The following is an 18,469-nucleotide window of genomic DNA, read 5'->3' on the forward strand; positions in this document are numbered from 1 at the left end:
AATCCTTGTAGTCATTTGTGCTTCCCCCCCCCTCTTTCTGGGTACAAGAGGAAATGTATTGTGTGGCTGTCATCTAGAGAACAATACACAGTTAACCTTTCTATGTGCAGGGCACAGTTGGAGCAAGAGAAGCAAAAGAGAGAGACAATAGAGAAAGAGAAAGAGCAGATGGAGAAGGAAACTCGAGATCTGATGTTGAAGCTGAAACAGTATGAGGATCAGACAAAGAAAGCTGAAAAGGGTAAATTCACAGCACTCTACCTGCTACTGTATCCAGTCTCCAGAGAATGGGCATGTGCAAAAATTGGGACGGTCTCTGTCTGGTTCTTTACTGGATTTTGTGGTTGAGTCACTACACCTAACCTATATGATTGTGTGTGTCATGTTTTATAAATTATATCTAAATGCTATTTTGTAATATATTCCGATTTGGGTTATTTCTGATTAGGTATTTGTATGAATTTCAGAATGAATTGTTTTACATGCTATAACCAGCTTTTAGTACTTATGGTTTTTGCTTTATATTCTGCTAGTGTGGAATGTGCAATGTAGGTGTCATTTTGAGGGGGGGAAATTAAATGCTCCTGCGATTTTAGAAGAAGGAACATTTCATTATACTTGCAAGTCACCTCTTGAATTTGGTTATTTTTAATTGCTTTAATCAGCTAATTTCCAGCCTTTAATTTGGATGCTGCTGTTTTAAGGTATTGTCAGTCTAAGTAAAACCTACATCTAGTGTAAACTGGCCCTGCTCTTAAAATTATGATTGGACTTGAGACCTATAGTTTTATCTGTTGGTGCCACCCTGCAGTGCTGTTCCATGGCTTCTAATGGGCATGCTTATTTTTCCCATTTCTTGCTGAAACCTGATTTTTATATTAATAGATTCAACCTTCTCCTCTTCACTCTCATTCCCCACCCCCCAAAAAATGTACTTCAGAAATAATTGTGCTGGAACTTTGGTCAGGTAACCATTGTATTTAAAGCCTTTCTTGGAGTGCGCTTCCACTTCTGTGAACTGCTACCTTCACTATTGCCTCTATACAAATATATTGTTTCACCATTGTGTAGACTTGTAAATCAGTATAATTCTAGTAATGGCCCTGTAATTGCCCTGCATTAAGGAGGGGTGTTACATGCACCTGATGAGTGACTGCCCTTGACATCAAGGCAGAATTTGACTAATTGCGGCACAAAGGAGCCCTAAGTTAATGGAGATCAGGGGGAAACCTCTAGTGGTTGGAGTCATACCTAACTTAAAGGAAGTTGATTATGGTTTTTGGGGGCCAGTTATCTCAGCCTGAGGACATCACTTCTGGAGTTGTTCAGGGCAGCATCCTAGGCTGAACTATCTTCAGCTATTTCATTAATGACCTACCCTCCAACATAAGGTCAGAAGGGGGCGTGGGAGGATTCAGGAAAGGGTCAATTCAAAAGCAGTAAGAGAAATGTCAAGGGTGTAGAGCAGAGTAATGATCTGGGTAAAGATAAACCGAGTGGGTCAGGAAGGGACAAAGATTAATAGGGCGTTAGTGAGTAAAGTGATATCAGGGAAAAATAGAAAAAAGCTAAAGGTACTGTATCTGAATGCACTAAGCATTTGCAACAAAATAGTTGAGTTGATGGCAATAAATGGGTTTGATTTTAATGGCCATTAGAGACATGGTTGCAGAGTGACCAAAGTTGGGAACTAAATATTCCAGGATATTTGACTTTTTTAGAAAGGACAGGCAGAATGGAAAAGAAGGAAGAGTTGCCCTGATAAGGAGGGAATAAAGGCAGTAGAGAGAAAGGCTAGGAAAACCCAAATGTAGAATCTGCTTGGGTGGAGCTAGAAAACAAGGGGCAGAAAAAAGTGGGAGTAGTTTATAGGCCCCTTTAAAAGTGGTTGTAGTGTTGGGCATAATATAAATTAGGGATGCATGTAATGAGGGTAATGCAGTAATCGTGGGGGACTTCAATTTCCATAGACTAGGGAAACCAAATTTGCAGAATGAGTTCATGGAATGCATTCAAGATGTTTTCTCGATCAGCAAGTCAAGGAACCTATGAAGGAATTGGCTATTTTAGATCTAGTACTGTGCAATGAGAGGGTTAATAACCTTGTAGTAAAGGAGCCTCTGGGAGCAGTGATCATATGATAGAATTTTATGTTGTTTGAAAGTGATTTAGTTAAGTCTGAACTAGGGTCCTAAACCTGAATAAAGCAAACTATGTAGGTAGGAGAGGCGAGTTGGCTAAGGTAGGTTGGGGAAACTAGATTAAAAGATATGACCGTAGAAAAGCAATAGCACACATTTAAAGAAAATTCTTAATTCACAACGAATATGCATTCACTTAGGAATAAAAACACCCCAGGAAAAATGGTCCAAGCATGGCTAACAAGAGAAATTAAAGATAGTATTAGATTAAAGGATGAGGCTTATAATGTTGCCAAAAAGAGTAGTAAGCCTGAGGATTGGGAAGATTTTAGAATTCAGCAAAGGAGGACCGAGAAAATAGAATGAGTAAACTAGCAAGATCTAAAATCAGAAAGGCTTTTATAGGTATGTAAAAAGGAAAAGATTAGCAAAAGTAAACATGGGTCCATTATGGGCTGAGACAGGAGAAATTATAATGGGGAATAAAGAAATGGTAGATAAATTAAACACATACTTTGTCGGAAGAAGACACAAAACCTCCCGAAAAAATAGTGGAGTACCAAGGGTCTGGTGAGAATAAGGAACTGGAAGGATAATGAATAGTAAAAAAAAAATACTGGAGAAATTAATGGGACTGAAAACTGATAAAACCCTAGGATGTAGGCCACCAGGTCCAGGGGATTTATAAAGAGGTGACTATAGAGATAGTGGATGCATTGGTTGTCGTCGTCCAAAATTCGAGTGATTCCTGCAGATTAGAGGATAGCAAATGTACACCACTATTTAAGAAAGGTTGGAGAAGGGAACTATAGACCAGTTAGCCTGACATCAGTAGTAGGGAACATGCTAGAATCTATTGGATGTGGTAACAGGGCACTTAGAAAATAATAGGATTGGGCAGAGATAACACTGATTTATGAAAGGGAAATCATGTTTGACATTTGTTTGAGGTTGTATCTAGCAGAATAGACAAAGGGGAACCAGTGGTTGTGGTGTATTTAGATTTTCAGAAGACATTTGATAAAGTGCCACAAAAGAGGTTATTAAACAAAATTTGGGCTCATGGGATTGGAGGTGATATACTAGCATGCATTAAGGATTGGTTAATGGACAGAAAACAAAGTAGGAATAAACGGGTCATTTTCGGGTTGGCATGCTGGATCAGGCTTGGGCCTCAGCTATTCACAATCTATCAATGATTTGGATGCGGGGACCAAATGTAATGTATCAAGTTTGCTGATACATTCCCACCTAGCTTTAAGTTGTGAGGGAGATGCAAAGAGGCTTCAAGGGGATAGAGATAGGCTAAGTGAGAGGGCAAGAGCATGGCAAATGGAATATAATGTGGAGAAATGTGAAATTATTTCCTTTTGGTAGGAAAAATAGAAAAGCAGAGTTTTTTAAATGGTGTGCTTGGGAAATGTTGGTGTTCAGAGGGACCTGGGTGTCCTTGTACACATCACTGAAAGTTAACATGCAGGTACAGCAAGCAATTAGGAAAGCAAATATTATGCTGGCCTTTATTTCAAGAGGATTTGCGTACAAGAGTAAAGACGTCTTGCTGCAATTATACAAGGCCCTGATGAGACCACACCCGGAGTATTGTGTACAGTTTTGGTCTCCTTACCTAGGGAAAGATATACTTGCCATCATAGAGGGAGTGCAACAAAGGTTCACCAGACTGATTCCTGGGATGGGGAGATTGTCCTACGAAATTGAGTAGATTAGGCCTATATTCCCCAGAGTTTAGAAGAATGAAAGGTGATCGCATTGAAACATACTAAATTCTAACATGGCTTTAGAGGATAGATGCAGGGAAGTTGTTTCCTCTGGCTCGGGAGGCTAGAACCAGAGTCACTGAGTACAGGGTCAGCCATTTAGGACTGATGAGGAGAAATTTCTTTGTGTGGTGAATCTTTGACATTCCCTACCCCAGAGAACTGTAGAGGCTCAATCTTTGAGTATATTCAAGACACAGATTGATAGATTTTTGGACAGATTAGGTGAGTGGGCAAATGCATGGCAGATGCAGTATAATGTGGATAAATGTGAGGTTATCCACTTTGGTGACAAAAAGAGGAAGGCAGAATATTATCTGAATGTTGACATTAGGAAAAGGGGAGGTGCAACGAGACCTGGGTGTCATGGTACATCAGTCATTGAAAGTTGGCATGCAGGTACAGCAGGCAGTGAAGAAGGCAAATGGTATGTTGGCCTTCACAGCAAGAGGATTTGAGTATAGAGGCAGGGAGATCTTACTGCAGTTGTACAGGGCCTTGGTGAGGCCACACCTTGAATACTGTGTACAATTTTGGTCTCCTAATCTGAGGAAGGACATTCTTGCTATTGAGGGATTGCAGCGAAAGTTCACCAGACTGATTCCTGGGATGGCAGGACTGACGTATGAGACTGGATTGACTAGGCTTATATTCACTGGAATTTAGAAGAATGAGAGGGGATCTCAAACACAAAATTGTGACTGGATTGGACTGGTTAAATGCAGGAAGAATGTTCCCAATGTTGGAAGTCCAGAAACAGGGGTCACAGTCTAAGGATAAGGGATGGGCCATTTAGGACTGAGATGAGGAGAAACTTCTTCACTCAGAATTGTGAACCTGTGGAATTCTCTACCACAAAGTTGTTGAGAATCAGTTCGTTAGATATATTCAAAAGGGAGTTAGATGTGGCCCTTACGGCTAAAAGGATCAAAGGGTATGGCGAGAAAGCAGGAAAGGGGTACGGAAGTTGCATGATCAGCCATGATATTGAATGGTGGTACAGGCTGAATGGCCTACTCCTGCACCTATTTTGTTTCTATATGAAGGGATATGGAGATGGGTCAGCCATGGTATTGAATGAGAGAGCAGGCTCGAGGGGTCAAATGGCCTACTCCTGCTATTATGTTCTTGTGTTAAGTGGGACTGTTCGCTGATTGCACAGGGTTTAGCTCCATTCACAATTCATCAGATAATGAAACAGTCCTTGCCCGCATGCAGTAACACCTGGATGGCATCCAGCTTGGGCTGAATAGTGGCAAGGAACTTTCATGCCACACAAATGCAAGCAATGGCAATATCAGTGTGTGCAACTGCCTCCCCATGACATGGGGTATTGGATTATGATAATTACACAATCAATATCCTGGGGTCACCATTGACCCAAGGCTTAACCAGCCACATCAATACTATGGCTACTGAGCAAGGCAGAGGCTGGGTATTCTGTGCTTGAGTGGCTTATCTCCTGACTTTCACCAATACACTCCTCCACCTACAAGACACAACTCCAGAGTGTGCTAGAATACTCTCCACTTGCCTGGATGGGTACAGCTGCAACAACTCTCTTCCCTTCTCCCTCCTCCCTCCTTCCCCCCCCCCCCTTCCAGGGCGAACAGTCCACTTGATCGTCAAACATCCACCCCCTCCACCACCAGCACACCATGACTAGAATTTCCACTGCATTGCCACCTGGTTTCTCGGCAGTTTTGGGCGAGAACCAGTCGACAGATTTCCCCATACGGGCCCAGTCGATCCAGTCTCTCCTCATACAGCAGTCCTGCCATCCCAGGAATCAGTCCGGTGAACCTTTGCTACACTCCCTCAATAGCAAGAGTGTCCTTCCTCAGATTAGGAGACCAAAACTGAACACAATATTCCAGGTGAGGCCTCACCAAGGCCCTGTACAACTGCAGTAAGACCTCCCTGCTCCTATACTCAAATCCCCTAGCTATGAAGGCCAATGTGCCATTTGTCGCCTTCACCGCCTGCTGTACCTGCATGCCAACTTTCAATGACTGATGTACCATGACACCCAGATCTCGGTGCACCTCCCCTTTTTCCTAATCTCTCAACATTCAGATAATATTCTGCCTTTCTGTTTTTGCCACCAAAGTGGATAACCTCACATTTATCCACATTATACTGCATCTGCCATGCATTTGCCCACTCACCTAACCTGTCCAAGTCACCCTGCAGCCTCTTGGCATCCTCCTCACAGCTCACACTGCCACCCAGCTTAGTGTTGTTTGCAAACTTGGAGATATTACACTCAATTCCTTCATCTAAATCATTGATGCATATTGTAAATAGCTGGGATCCCAGCACTGAACCCTGCGGCACCCCACTATGATTCTGAAAAGGGACCCGTTTATCCCAACTCTTTGCTTCCTGTCTGCCAACCAGTTCTCTATCCACGTCAATACATTACCCCCAATACCATGTGCTTTAATTTTGCACATTAATCTCTTGAAAGCCTTTTGAAAGTCCAAATACACCATATCCACTGGTTCTCCCTTGTCCACTCTACTAGTTACATCCTCACAAAAATTCTAGAAGATTTGTCAAGCATGATTTCCCTTTCATAAATCCATGCTGAATTGGACCGATCCTGTCACTGCTCTAAATGCACTGCTTTTTCATCTTTAGCAATTGATTCCAATATTTTCCCCACTAATGTCAGGTAATTCCTGCTTTCTCTCTTTTTTAAAAAAAAAAAAAGTGGTGGTACATTAGCTACCCTCCAGTCAATAGGAACGAATCCAGAGTCGATATACTGTTGGAAAATGATCACCAATGCATCCACTATTTCTAGGGCCACTTCCTTAAGTACTCTGGGATGCAGACCATCGGGCCCTGGGGATTTACCGGCCTTCAATCCCATCAATTTCCCGAACACAATTTCCTGACTAATAAGGATTTCCTTCAGTTCTTCCTCCTCGCTAGTCCCTCTGTCCCCTAGTATTTCCGAAAGGTTATTTGTGTCTTCCTTTGTGAAGATAGAACCAAAGTATTTGTTCAGTTGGTCTGCCATTTCTTTGTTCCCCATTATAAATTCACCTGATTCTGACTGCAAGAGACCTATCTTTGTCTTCACTAATCTTTTTCTCTTCACACATCTGTAGAAGCTTTTGCAGTCAGTTTTTATGTTCCCAGCAAGCTTCCCCTCATGCTCTATTTTCCCCCTCTTAATTAAACCCTTTGTCCTCCTCTGCTGAATTCTAACTTTTTCCCAGTCCTTGGGTTTGCTGCTTTTTCTGGCCAATTTATATGCCTCTTCCTTGGATTTAACACTCCCTAATTTCCCTTGTTAGCCACAGTTGAGCCACCTTCCCCATTTTATTTTTACTCCAGACAGGGTTGTACAATTGTTGATGTTCATCCATGTGATCTTTAAATGTTTGCCATTGCCTATCCACCATCAACCCTTTAAGTATCATTCGCCAGTCTATTCTAGCCAATTCACGTCTCATACCATCCTTAAGTTCAGGACCCTAGTCTCTGAATTAACTGTCACTCTCGATCTTAATACAGAATTCTACCATATTATAGTCACACTTCCCCCAAGGGGCCTCGCACAACAAGATTGCTAATTAGTCCCTTCTCATTACACATCACCCAGTCTAGGATGGCCAGATCTCTAGTTGGTTCCTCGACATATTGGTCTAGAAAACCATCCCTAATACACTCCAGGAAATCCTCCTCTACCGTATTGCTACCAGTTAGGTTAGCCCAATTTATATGTAGATTAAAGTCGCCCATGGTAACTGATGTATCTTTATTGCACGCATCCCTAATTTCTTCTTTGATGCTGTCCACAACCTCCCACTAGTGTTTTCAAACAGCACCTCCCAAACCCAGCACTGAACGTAGTCTGAGCAGAGGTCTATCTTTGAAAAAATGTAATATCCCCACTGACTTGGGAATCCCTGGCTCAAAGTGGAGAAGACTCATTCATTCGGGAAGGCACTGAACTCTTCAAGTCTCCATCAGGAGCATGCGGAAGTAGCACACGACAAACCCAAGCACCCCACCCACCCGTCCCTTCAACCACAACCTGCCCCACCTGTGACAGAATTTGTAGATCCCGCATTGGACTCATCAACTACCTTTTAGAACTCTTATTGGTGTGGCAGGAAATCATCCTCGACTCCGAGGGACTGTCGAAGAGAAGAGATACAACTGTAGCATAACTTTCCCCCCTCCCCTTTGTAGTCCAGCTCCCTTGAGATGAAGGCCAGCATTCCATTAGCCCTTTGAATTAATGTTTATAGCTATCGACTAGCTTTGTGATTTCTGTACTTGGACTCCTAAACCGCTCTGCTCCTCTACAGTTTTTAGATTTTCGCCATTAAGAAAATAAATGGGTGAGAAACCACATGCTTTGGTTCACATCCTTGAATTATCCCACTAAAGCCTAACTGGGTCATTTCAGTTCCAGTCCAATCCTCCTTGGCTACCTGTTGACCTCCCCTTCCAGTTTTAAAGCGAGCATTGGTTGTTGTGGATTCACCCCAGCAACTGATGCCTGTGCCATCTCTCTGATGTTTCCTGACCCTGGAAAAACTTGCATTGACTGTATGTGAAGCAGTTTGCTTTGATGCTGGAGTTGGTGAAATGCATTCTGGAACTGGAACTGGGGCCTGATCCGATCGGCTTGCTGGAGGAGGCAGTCTCGGTGCTATTTTCGATATGTTAATCCAGAGCTGGTTGTGTCATCCTTAGTATGTTTGTAGTGACCGATGATTGATTGTGCCCTATTTATTTTGGATCCTAGACCTGGCTGAGCAGATGCAGCGAGCTTCTCAACTGGAAGAAGAGAGGAAAAGAGCCCAACAAGAGGCTGAGCGTCTGGAGGCTGAACGCTTGGATGCCCTCCAAGCTAAGGAGGAGTTGCAGAGACAAGCTGAAGATCAAATGAAGAGCCAGGAGCAATTGGTGAGAACTGGCTTGCCCTACCTTTTCATTTGAGGCAATGGGGCTTGCAACACATTGTTGGTGTAAATAAAACTTTCTGCTGCACAAGATGTTGGTTTATTAACAATTCTTGTATCCCATTAGTACCTGTGTAATTTTTACTGTGTTGGCAGTGTAGTGCCTAACCTAAAGGAGTGTAGTGGAATTGCCTGGGTTTGAGACATTTAGTAGTGAGTGTTGATGAGCCTCTACATGGCTTTCATTTAAAAGTTTACTTAACTTTTTGTATAAAGAATGCCTTGCATTATGTTAAATCTTTAGCTATTCGAAAATAGTTGATTGTATTTCAAGTGTGGTGTTCAGAATTCTCTTCAAAAATGGGCAAGCACAAGAATTTAAAAGAGGAAAACCAAATGGGCAAAGCCTAGCTGTTCTGGGTCAAACTCCAATAATGCTTTAAGTTGTTAAATACCTTGGCCTTCAAATATAAAAACTTCTTCAAATATGCATAGAACATTTGGAATTTTCCTTCGTTATGAGGCTAGATTATACTGTAACTATATGCACGGAGCCCTTCACCAATTACATTTTATGCAACTTCCAGAATGGATGGGTTGTTTATCTGTGTAGTGTAATTCTCTATGTACTTGCTTTTCTATTCTGTAACAGGCTTCAGAATTATCAGAATATACAGCCAGGATTGTGGAACTTGAGGATGCCAGGAGAATCAAGGAGGAAGAAGCGTATGAATGGCAGAACCGGGTGAGGTCCTATTGGCTGATGTGAAAGACCTGCTTGGAAATAAGGAAGCAATTATTTTAATCTGACTCGTCCAATCTGTGGGATTAGTTCATTGCAGCAGTACTATCTTAAGCTGCTATTAGGCTTGCGTGACCTCTCTGCTACTCTGTTGTACTGCTGCCTTCTGAGTCTCTGCCAGAGAGTGGTTGAGGAGGCAGGCCGCAGAGTGTTGCATTCAACAGAGAGAGGTTGATGTAAGACCCACCAAAAAGTATGTGTGTTGCTGCGGGCTATGTGGAGTTTGGATGGATGATGCTCGAGTGCCGCTGAGAGTCTTGCACACCTGCAGGTGATCTGTCAGCATACAGAGGTCATCCTCCATTGTAAGTGCACTGGGGTTTATGGTCCAGCTCACAACTTGTTGCAGGTAGACCAGGATCCATCTGCAAGATTTTTTTTAATGAGGCCATCCCAAACCAACCTGCAACATCTAATTGTGCATCTGTGTCCTTTACCAATTAATTAAACTCAATGTTTTAGTTTTCCCTTGGACCTACTTTTCAAACTAGATCATTCACTAGTGTTTTTGAATAAGCGAGCTGGATCCCACACCTGTAAAATATGTCCTTGAGCAATTGGGGCTAGAGTTTGTGCTTTGGGTGCAATTGGCAATCTGGGCAGTGTGCTGAACGTTGCACTAGTTTTTCCCCAATTGATTTTATAGTTCAAGTTTTCACTCTGGGAAACTTACTTGCATAATTACAAATAGACAATTTTACATGTCCAATCAGGCAGCATTTTAGAATGTAGTTTTTAAATTTTTAAAAATATATTCCTTGATGTTTTTCAGAGCTAAACTTTTGCAATTTTAATAATGCAACTGGTGGGTTTATCTCTCTCTCTCTCATTTTTAATCAGTGTCTAATCCACCACCTGTGAATAATGTGATTTTAAATCATTGGAAATTACTTTTTTAAAACAGAGCCATTTACTAGTGCTTTGTATACAACTGTCAGTTTCTCGGTATATTTTTTTGAATAGGTGCCTAATGGTGCCCTTGCACCTAAATAAATAAAATAAAAAAGCAGCTTAATTTGAAGGCCTGCAAACAGGTACACAGTGGAAACTCTCCAGGGTGACTCGTTCAATCTAGGGGCGGGGCCAGTTTGCAGTGCACTTTTTTTAAACCAATACAAAAGATTATTTGAATGCCTGGAAGAGCCCATTGTATATTTGTCACCAGAAACTGACTTCAGATCAAACCCAATATAATGAAATACTCATCTGGCACTGAATTAATTTTCAAAACCTTTGGTTTTTAATATATTCTACCTATTCACGGCCAGGGTTTGGGGTCTAGTGGTGAACCGATTCAGTCCAGGGTTTTCCAAGCTAACCATATTTTTGCAGTGGACCAATCACTTGACCCATATGTAGAGGCTGTCAATGGATCCTGATTTTGCAGTCAGGGGAACTATTTTTCCCCGTCATGCTGTTTGCCTAAGAATGGAAGCGAATACTTGGATGGTGAGTATTACAGCTTCTATATTGCTTGGAGTGGCACTATGATCTGAGATAGTCCTGTCTCTAGCATTTGTTTGCATCCTCCCCATAATACAGCATTGAATGCTGGCATGAGCAGAAGGCACAATTGTGTATTAATTTTATCCTGCTATATCCAATACTTGTTCAATGGGAGTTACACGCTCTCACTGGCTTGAATGACCCCATGCACCATATCTGCCACTTCCTCAAGGGTCAGGAGGAGTAGCAGTGGAGGGGTGTGGTGAGTACCATTGCATTCCAGTACAAAGCTGCAGAATTGATACTGGGGCCGATTCTGTGATCTGGCACTTGCAGGGCGACGTATCTTGGAAAATCGGGCTGCGTGTCTGCTATTATCCTGAGGCACGGACATTGTAAGTACTGTTTTTTTTTTTTTTTTTTTTTTCCCCCCCCCCCCCCCCCCCCCCCCTACACCACACTTACCAGGGACATCTTCGCCACCATGGGTTGCACTGCATTTGGGAGAGTGCCTCATGAGCTAAGGTTGGAACTTAGCCCTGTGGAGAATTATTGGCTTCTATTCCATTGAACCATTATGCTATGTTTTATAAGATTAATTGAATCTAACTTTTTATGCATTTTATCAATGTCTAAATACTAAGCCTTCATATTAATCACTTCAGGCAAGGGTGGTCCAGGATGATTTGGAGAAAACAAAGGAGGAGCTGCACATGGTATTATCTGCCCCTTCCCCCCCTCCTCCACCCCCTCCACCAGTCTATGAGCATCTAGAAGAGAATGAGCACGACGATGTTGAAGAGAATCATACCATGTACAGTGCTGATCTCGCAACTGAAGGCATCTTGGATCACAGAAATGAAGAAGATCGTGTGACGGAAGCGGAGAAGAATGAACGGGTGCAGCAGCAACTGATGGTAAGGAGTTGTATTGGCTGTGGTGGAAAATCTGGCAGCATGCAGTGTGGAATGTTTGTGCATTGGGCTGTGTTTTAGGGCTGATGCACATAACTGGTTAAATAACTGGCTAAGTATAGGACTGAAGGTCAGACTTGTAGTAAATGCTCCATTATTCTATGTAGTATTGTTGGTTCTTGTGTTGCTCGGACTGTGGAACTGTAATTGTGCAGCACTGGTCAAGATAGAATAATGCACACTCTTGAATAGAGAGAAATTTCAGTTTTATTTTGGAAGGTTTACCACTGGTGATTCACCTCTTGTAGGGCTCTAACCTTTGTAGAGTCCTTGTTGTACAAAATCCTAGTGAAAGAAAGAAGTTTGGCATTCTGAACTTCCCATTTCATACTTCTGGGCTTCAGAGTCTTGAGCTTCAATATGAGCCAGATAGAATATCTAGGCTAGTAATATGACAGGGGTTGACTTGTCTGGGCTAAATTAGAAGTTCTGGTTTATAGGCAAAAGAAGAAAATTGAAGGAGATGGGGTGGGGCCTTCTCGGAGGTATCCAAAATACTAAATGGGATGGATAGAAAAATAGTTGATTACTTCAAATTGAAGCCAGAAGATTGGTGAAAAGAACATTTTAAACCATTGGAAACAATTTAAGCATTCTGATAAATTGGAAGCTGAGAGAGCAACTAGTTGAAGTAGTAACATTTGGGATCAAATGCAATGATCGCTTTATTTGCCATGGATTTATTTTGTGAAGTTTGACTGTCTATTCTTTCTCTTCCTTTCCTCCCTCCCCATTAAAATGCAGTTATTGAGCACTGAGCTCGCGCAAGCCAGAGATGAAACCAAGAAAACTTCCAATGACATCATCCACTTGGAAAATGTCCGAAAAGGACAAGACAAATATAAGACGCTCCGTCAGATCCGGCGAGGGAACACCAAGCAGAGAGTGGATGAGTTTGAATCTATGTAAAATTTCACTGACCGCAGTACTTGTGCATTGCTCTACACAGGATGATAAACAATCTGAAGTATTTTACTTTCTCAGTGATCACTGGAGCAACCAGCTTGGAATGTAGAATAAAGAGGCTGGGTAGGCCCACAGCCTAAAGTCTCCATTTTTTTTTTCCTTCACTTTGGTTCTGCCAAGTCTAAATTTTATATAAAAAGTGTCCAAATTTTGAATAGTTTTATTTTGAATATCTTCATTCTTGAGCAATGAACCAGATTGTTGGTCACATTTGTGCTAAAGCATTTTTGTAAACTTTTCAGTGCTTGAAGAAAACCCTCTTCAGTTTGCAATAATGTGCTGCAGTGCATAAATGATTTTTTTCGTGCCAAAAATAGTTAATAAACAAGTGTTTTTTGGAAAAGAAAGGAAACTAGCCTATGCCCTAACATTATAGCTGAGATGGTCAAGACCATGAATTGAAGAACAGGATTTTCATTGAAAGCAAATTGCTCCTTTGCATCACTTTGTGCCACAAGCCATAGTCACCTATGTGAAAAGATGATTTTGAATAGTGCTTGCCACTCTGCAGATGAGGATTCATATTTGATGTAGCAACTATTAGTGGGCATGTGCAGACTGTCCCACGATGACCCAGAAATTATCAATGGCACACACATGATTGAAACACTTAAGACACTATTACCTTTCTCTCTGAACCTTGTTGAAGGTTACCTCCAATTATGAACTTCCATAGGTTTTAATATAATATCTCAATTTATCAATGACCGCCTAGTACAGTTCACTTTAAAAATAACTTGTGGGGAAATGGTTCCTGCTTTGTATATTTTTGCTATTACAAGATTTGTGCTTCAACACTTAAAGATGTCAAAAAGTTACTATCTATAACTGAATAAAAGCTAGTTTTGTGTGGTACTGAAGCAAATCTGATTTATTATTTTGTAGAACTGAATCTATTTGTAAAGATTTTTTTTATTTTAGACCAAATGAGCAATAAAGCATGTTTGTAAAAATTCAGTGGCAAGAGCAAAATCTCATGCTGTATTTAATCTGATCAACTAACAAAGACAATTATTGCAACTTAATATGCCAATCTTTAATTTAGACATTGTGAATCCTCATGTAAAGGGTTTGTAATTTAATATTGTATGTTCTCCATACCTTGAGCAATGCAGAACTGTCACACTGTATTATCACTACACTCTCATAATGTGCTTATCAAAATGACCAGCTCTGCTCTTCTAATCTATACTCTGCACTTTGTACTTGCAAGTCTTGTACTAATGTTTTTTGCAATGTTGAATTGCATCTAATAAAGATTTTGGCAATGATTTTGGGCTTTAGGGCATTTACTCACTTGACCGTGCTCCTGCCATCAGTCATCCATTTATGTTCTGGGAAAGAGTGCATGTTGTAAACATTGCCATGTATTGCACGGTACTTTTGCTCTACACCATTTGTTTTAGGTTGAGGTCAGGTTAAGTACCCGTACTACATCAAGATATGGCTAACCTTTTAAAGCTGGCAAGTCTGATCTGACTATTGTGCTGTAGGCCATTACTGCAGAGGTGGCTATTCTATAACTGCTGTAAAGTTGGTGCATTTGGTCATTATCTCCATAACACCCCTAAATTGGAGAGGATGGAATCTTTGCACTGACTCACTTGTTACACAGGGTTAGGCCAGATAGAGAAATTGGCCTTGAAATCAAAGGCTTGAAAACGGACGAGCCCATAAAATCGCAGGCAGCACTGTTAATTTGGTGCTAGCTGCTGATTTGAATGATTGGAGAGCACAGCCGAGCATGGAACGTGCTGCTTCAGGCAGTGCGCTCAGCAGGAGGCCCAATATAGCATCCCTGGAGTGAGGCAGCCTTTTCTTAAAGCAAGGCTGTAATTTTTTTTTAAAAAGTAGTCACGAACCCTTAAAGGGGAACTGCTTTCTAAAATAAAAACTATTTAGAGCTCAAATGCATTCTGGAAAAAAAAAATTAAAAGTAATTCCAAAATGGAATTCAGCACGCCTTCCCGACCTGACCTGTGAGGGAGCACCACACCAGTGGGGATAAAAGCAGCCAGCCACCACGGAGCAGCGTGAGTAGGTCAGAGGGCGACAGGAGAACAGGGTGACTACATTCAATGTCACAGGAAGGCAGGGAAGTGATTGGTGAGTTTTTCTCTTTTTAAAATAATGGCCTTAAATTAGGGGCCGGGGTTGAAAACTAAATCTAATTAATTAAATACATTATCGATGGCAGGGCAGGCAATGTGTCACTGCTGCAATATATGGAAGTTGGTGGACACCATTGAGGTCCACGGCGACCACATCTGCAGCAAGTGTCTGCAGCTCGAAACATTGGCTCTGCGTTGAGCTGCAATCTAAGCTACAGACACTACGACACATCAGGGAGGGGGAGAGTTACCTAGATGCTGCAATCCAGGAGCTAGTCACACCAACTAGATTAATTAATTCAAATTCGATTGTGGTCAGGGACAGGAAGGTGTAACTACGTGTGAGGAAGGTATGGGGATCCAGAATGTAGTGATGGAGTCTCAGCCCTTGCTCTTGTCCAACAGGTTCGAGGCTCTTACTCCCTGTGTGGACGAGAGCTGGGACTGCCGGGAGGTTAAGAAAACTGACCACAGCACTGTAGAGAGGGGAGGGAGTAAAAAGAAATGTAGCGGTAGGGGATAGTACATTTAGGGGGATGGATACTGTTCTCTGCAGCTGAGAGCATGAGGCCCAAAGGGTGCGTTGCCTACCCAGTGCCAGGATTAAGGATATCTCCTCTGGGGCTGGAGAGGAACGTGGAATGGGAGGGGGAAGATCCAGTTGTCGTGGCCATGTGATGGATACCAACGACAGGTAGGACAAAGAAAAAGGTTCTGCTGAGGGATTATGAGCAGCTAGGGGCCAAATTTAAAAAGCAGAACCACAAAGGTGGTAATCTCTGGATTACTACCTGAGTCACGAGCAAATTTGCATAGGGTAAATGAGAGTTAAACACGTGGCTCAAAGACTGGTGTGGGATTTGGTTTGGGGGACACTGGCACTAGTACTGGGCTAAGGGGGAGATGTTCAGTTCGGATGGGCTCCACTTAGACTGTGCTGGGACTAGGGTAGCACTGGGGGGGAAATAAAAACTAGTGTGTGCCAGGAAGGGACAATGTATAAATGTGAATCAAAGTGGGGTCAAAACACAAAATAATGGTGAAACAAACTTAAAAGCTCTGAATGCACGCAGCATTCGTAACACAATAGATGAGTTGATGGCACAAATATATACAAATGCGTATGATCTGATAACCATTAGAGACGTGGTTGCAAGGTGATCAGAACTGGGAACTAAATATTTAAGAGTATTTGACAATTCGGAAGGACAGACAAAGGAAAAGCAGGTGGGGTAGCACTTAAAGGATGAGATTAGTGTGTTAGAGGATATTGGCTCAGATCAAGATGTTGAATCAGTTTGGATGGAGATAAAGGAATAAGGGGGAAAAGTCACTGGTTGGTGTAGTCTATAGGCACCCTAACATTACCTACACTGTTGGATGGAGTATAAATCAAGAAATATGGAGGCTTTTTTTTTTTAAAAAAGGCAATCAAGGGTGACTTTAATATGATTGGACAAAGTAAATTGGCCAGGGTAGCCTTGAAGAGTTGAGTGTATCTGGGATAGTTTCCTTGAGCAGTACATTGTGGAACCAACCAGGGAGCAGGCTATCTTAGATCTGGTAATGTGTAATAAGACAGGATTAATAAACGATCTCCTAGTAAAGGGTCCTCTACGAATCAGTGACTTCAAAATTCAACCATGTTATATTCAGTTGGAGGGTGAGAAAGTTGGATGTCAAACCAGTTTATATAAAGGAGACTACAAAGGCAAAGTTGGCTAAAGTGGACTGGAAAAATAGATTAAATATGGAATGGTTGATGAGCAATGGCAGACATTTAAGGACATATTTCATAACTCAATAAAAATGTCCCAATGAGGAGGAAAGACTGAGAAGGGATAACCATCTGTGGCTAACTAAGGAAATAAGGGATGGTATCAAATTGAAAACAAGGGCATACAATGTGGCCAAGACTAGTGGGAGGCCAGAGGATTGGGAAACTTTTAAAAGCCAGCAAGGAATGACTTTAAAAAAAAATGATAGAGGGGGGAGATAGATTATGAAAATAAACTGGCACGAAATATAAAAAGTGTATCTGCAGGTACATAGAGTGGCTAAAGTAAATGTTGGACCCCTTGAGGAGACATGGGAATTAATCTTGGAGAACGGGGAAATGGCAGAGGCATTGAACAAATATTTTGTATCAGTCTTCATGGTAGAAGACACTCAAAACATCCCAATAGTGGATAATCAAGGGGCTATAGGGAGAGAAGAACTTAGTGGTTGTATTATCACTAAAGAAGTAGTACTCAGTAAAATAATGGGATTAAAGGCGGACAAGTCCCCTGGACCTGCTGGCTTACATCCTAGGGTCTTAAAAGAAGGAGCCAAGTTTGCTGATGATACAAAGATGGGTGGGAAAGCAAATTGTGAGGAGGATACAAAAAATCTGCAAAGGGGTATAACCAGGCTAAGTGAGTGAGCAAAAATTTGGCAGATGGAATATAATGTGGGAAAATGTGAGGTTATCCACTTTGGCAGAAAAAATAGAAAAGCAAATTATAATTTAAATGGAGAAAAATTGCAAAGTGCTGCAGTACAGAGGGGCCTGGGTGTCCTTGTGCATGAAACACAAAAAGTGAGTGCAGGTACAGCAAGTAATCAGGAAGGCAAATGGAATGTTGGTCTTTATTGCAAGGGGGATAGAGTATAAAACTAGGGAAGTCCTACTGTGCAGGGCATTGGTGAGGCCATACCTAGAGTACTGTGTACAGTTTTGGTCTCCGTATTTAAGAAAGGATATACTTGCATTGGATGCTGTTCAGAGAAGGTTCACTAGGTTGATTCTGGAGATGAGGGGGTTGACTTATGAAGATAGGTTGAGTAGGTTGGGCCTATACTCATTGGAGTTCAGAAGAATGCGAGGTGATCTTATCGAAACATATATGATAATGAGGGGGCTCAGCAAGGTGGATGCAGAGAGGATATTTCCACTCATAGGAGAAACTAAAATTAGGGGACAGTCTCAGAATAAGGGGCTACCCATTTAAAACTGAGATGAGGAGGAATTTCTTCTCTCAGAAGGTTGTAAATCTATGGAATTCCCTGCCCCAGAGAGCTGTGGAGGCTGGGTCATTGAATATATTTAAGGCGGAGGTAGACAGATTGTTGAGCGATAAGGGAATAAAGGGTTACGGGGAGTGGGCAGGGAAGTGGAGCTGAGTTCGTGATCAGATCAGACATGATCTTATTCAATGGTGGAGCAGGCTCGAGGGACCAAATGGCCTACTCCTGCTCCTATTTCTTGCGTTAAAGCTGAACTGCCTTCTACACGCAAATAAATGGTTAAAAAAATGCTTCAGCACTAATGCAAACAGCCA

General features: G+C 41.9%; 1 protein-coding gene across 3 annotated transcripts in view; it reads left to right on the plus strand.

The window, feature by feature from the left end:
• The window catches only part of LOC139273171 (ezrin-like), a 104,787-nt gene extending 90,481 nt beyond the window's left edge, over positions 1-14,306 (plus strand). For all 3 annotated transcript variants that reach the window (XM_070889704.1, XM_070889702.1, XM_070889703.1), the window contains 5 exons: positions 111-241; positions 8,691-8,851; positions 9,500-9,592; positions 11,761-12,012; positions 12,814-14,306. In XM_070889704.1, the coding sequence (XP_070745805.1) occupies positions 111-241; positions 8,691-8,851; positions 9,500-9,592; positions 11,761-12,012; positions 12,814-12,978 (802 nt within the window). In that variant the 3' untranslated portion in view covers positions 12,979-14,306. The remainder of the gene's footprint in view (positions 1-110; positions 242-8,690; positions 8,852-9,499; positions 9,593-11,760; positions 12,013-12,813) is intronic.
• The last annotated feature ends 4,163 nt before the right edge of the window (positions 14,307-18,469 follow it).

This window comes from Pristiophorus japonicus, chromosome 9, assembly GCF_044704955.1.
Source record: "Pristiophorus japonicus isolate sPriJap1 chromosome 9, sPriJap1.hap1, whole genome shotgun sequence".
NCBI classification, from domain to species: domain Eukaryota; kingdom Metazoa; phylum Chordata; class Chondrichthyes; family Pristiophoridae; genus Pristiophorus; species Pristiophorus japonicus.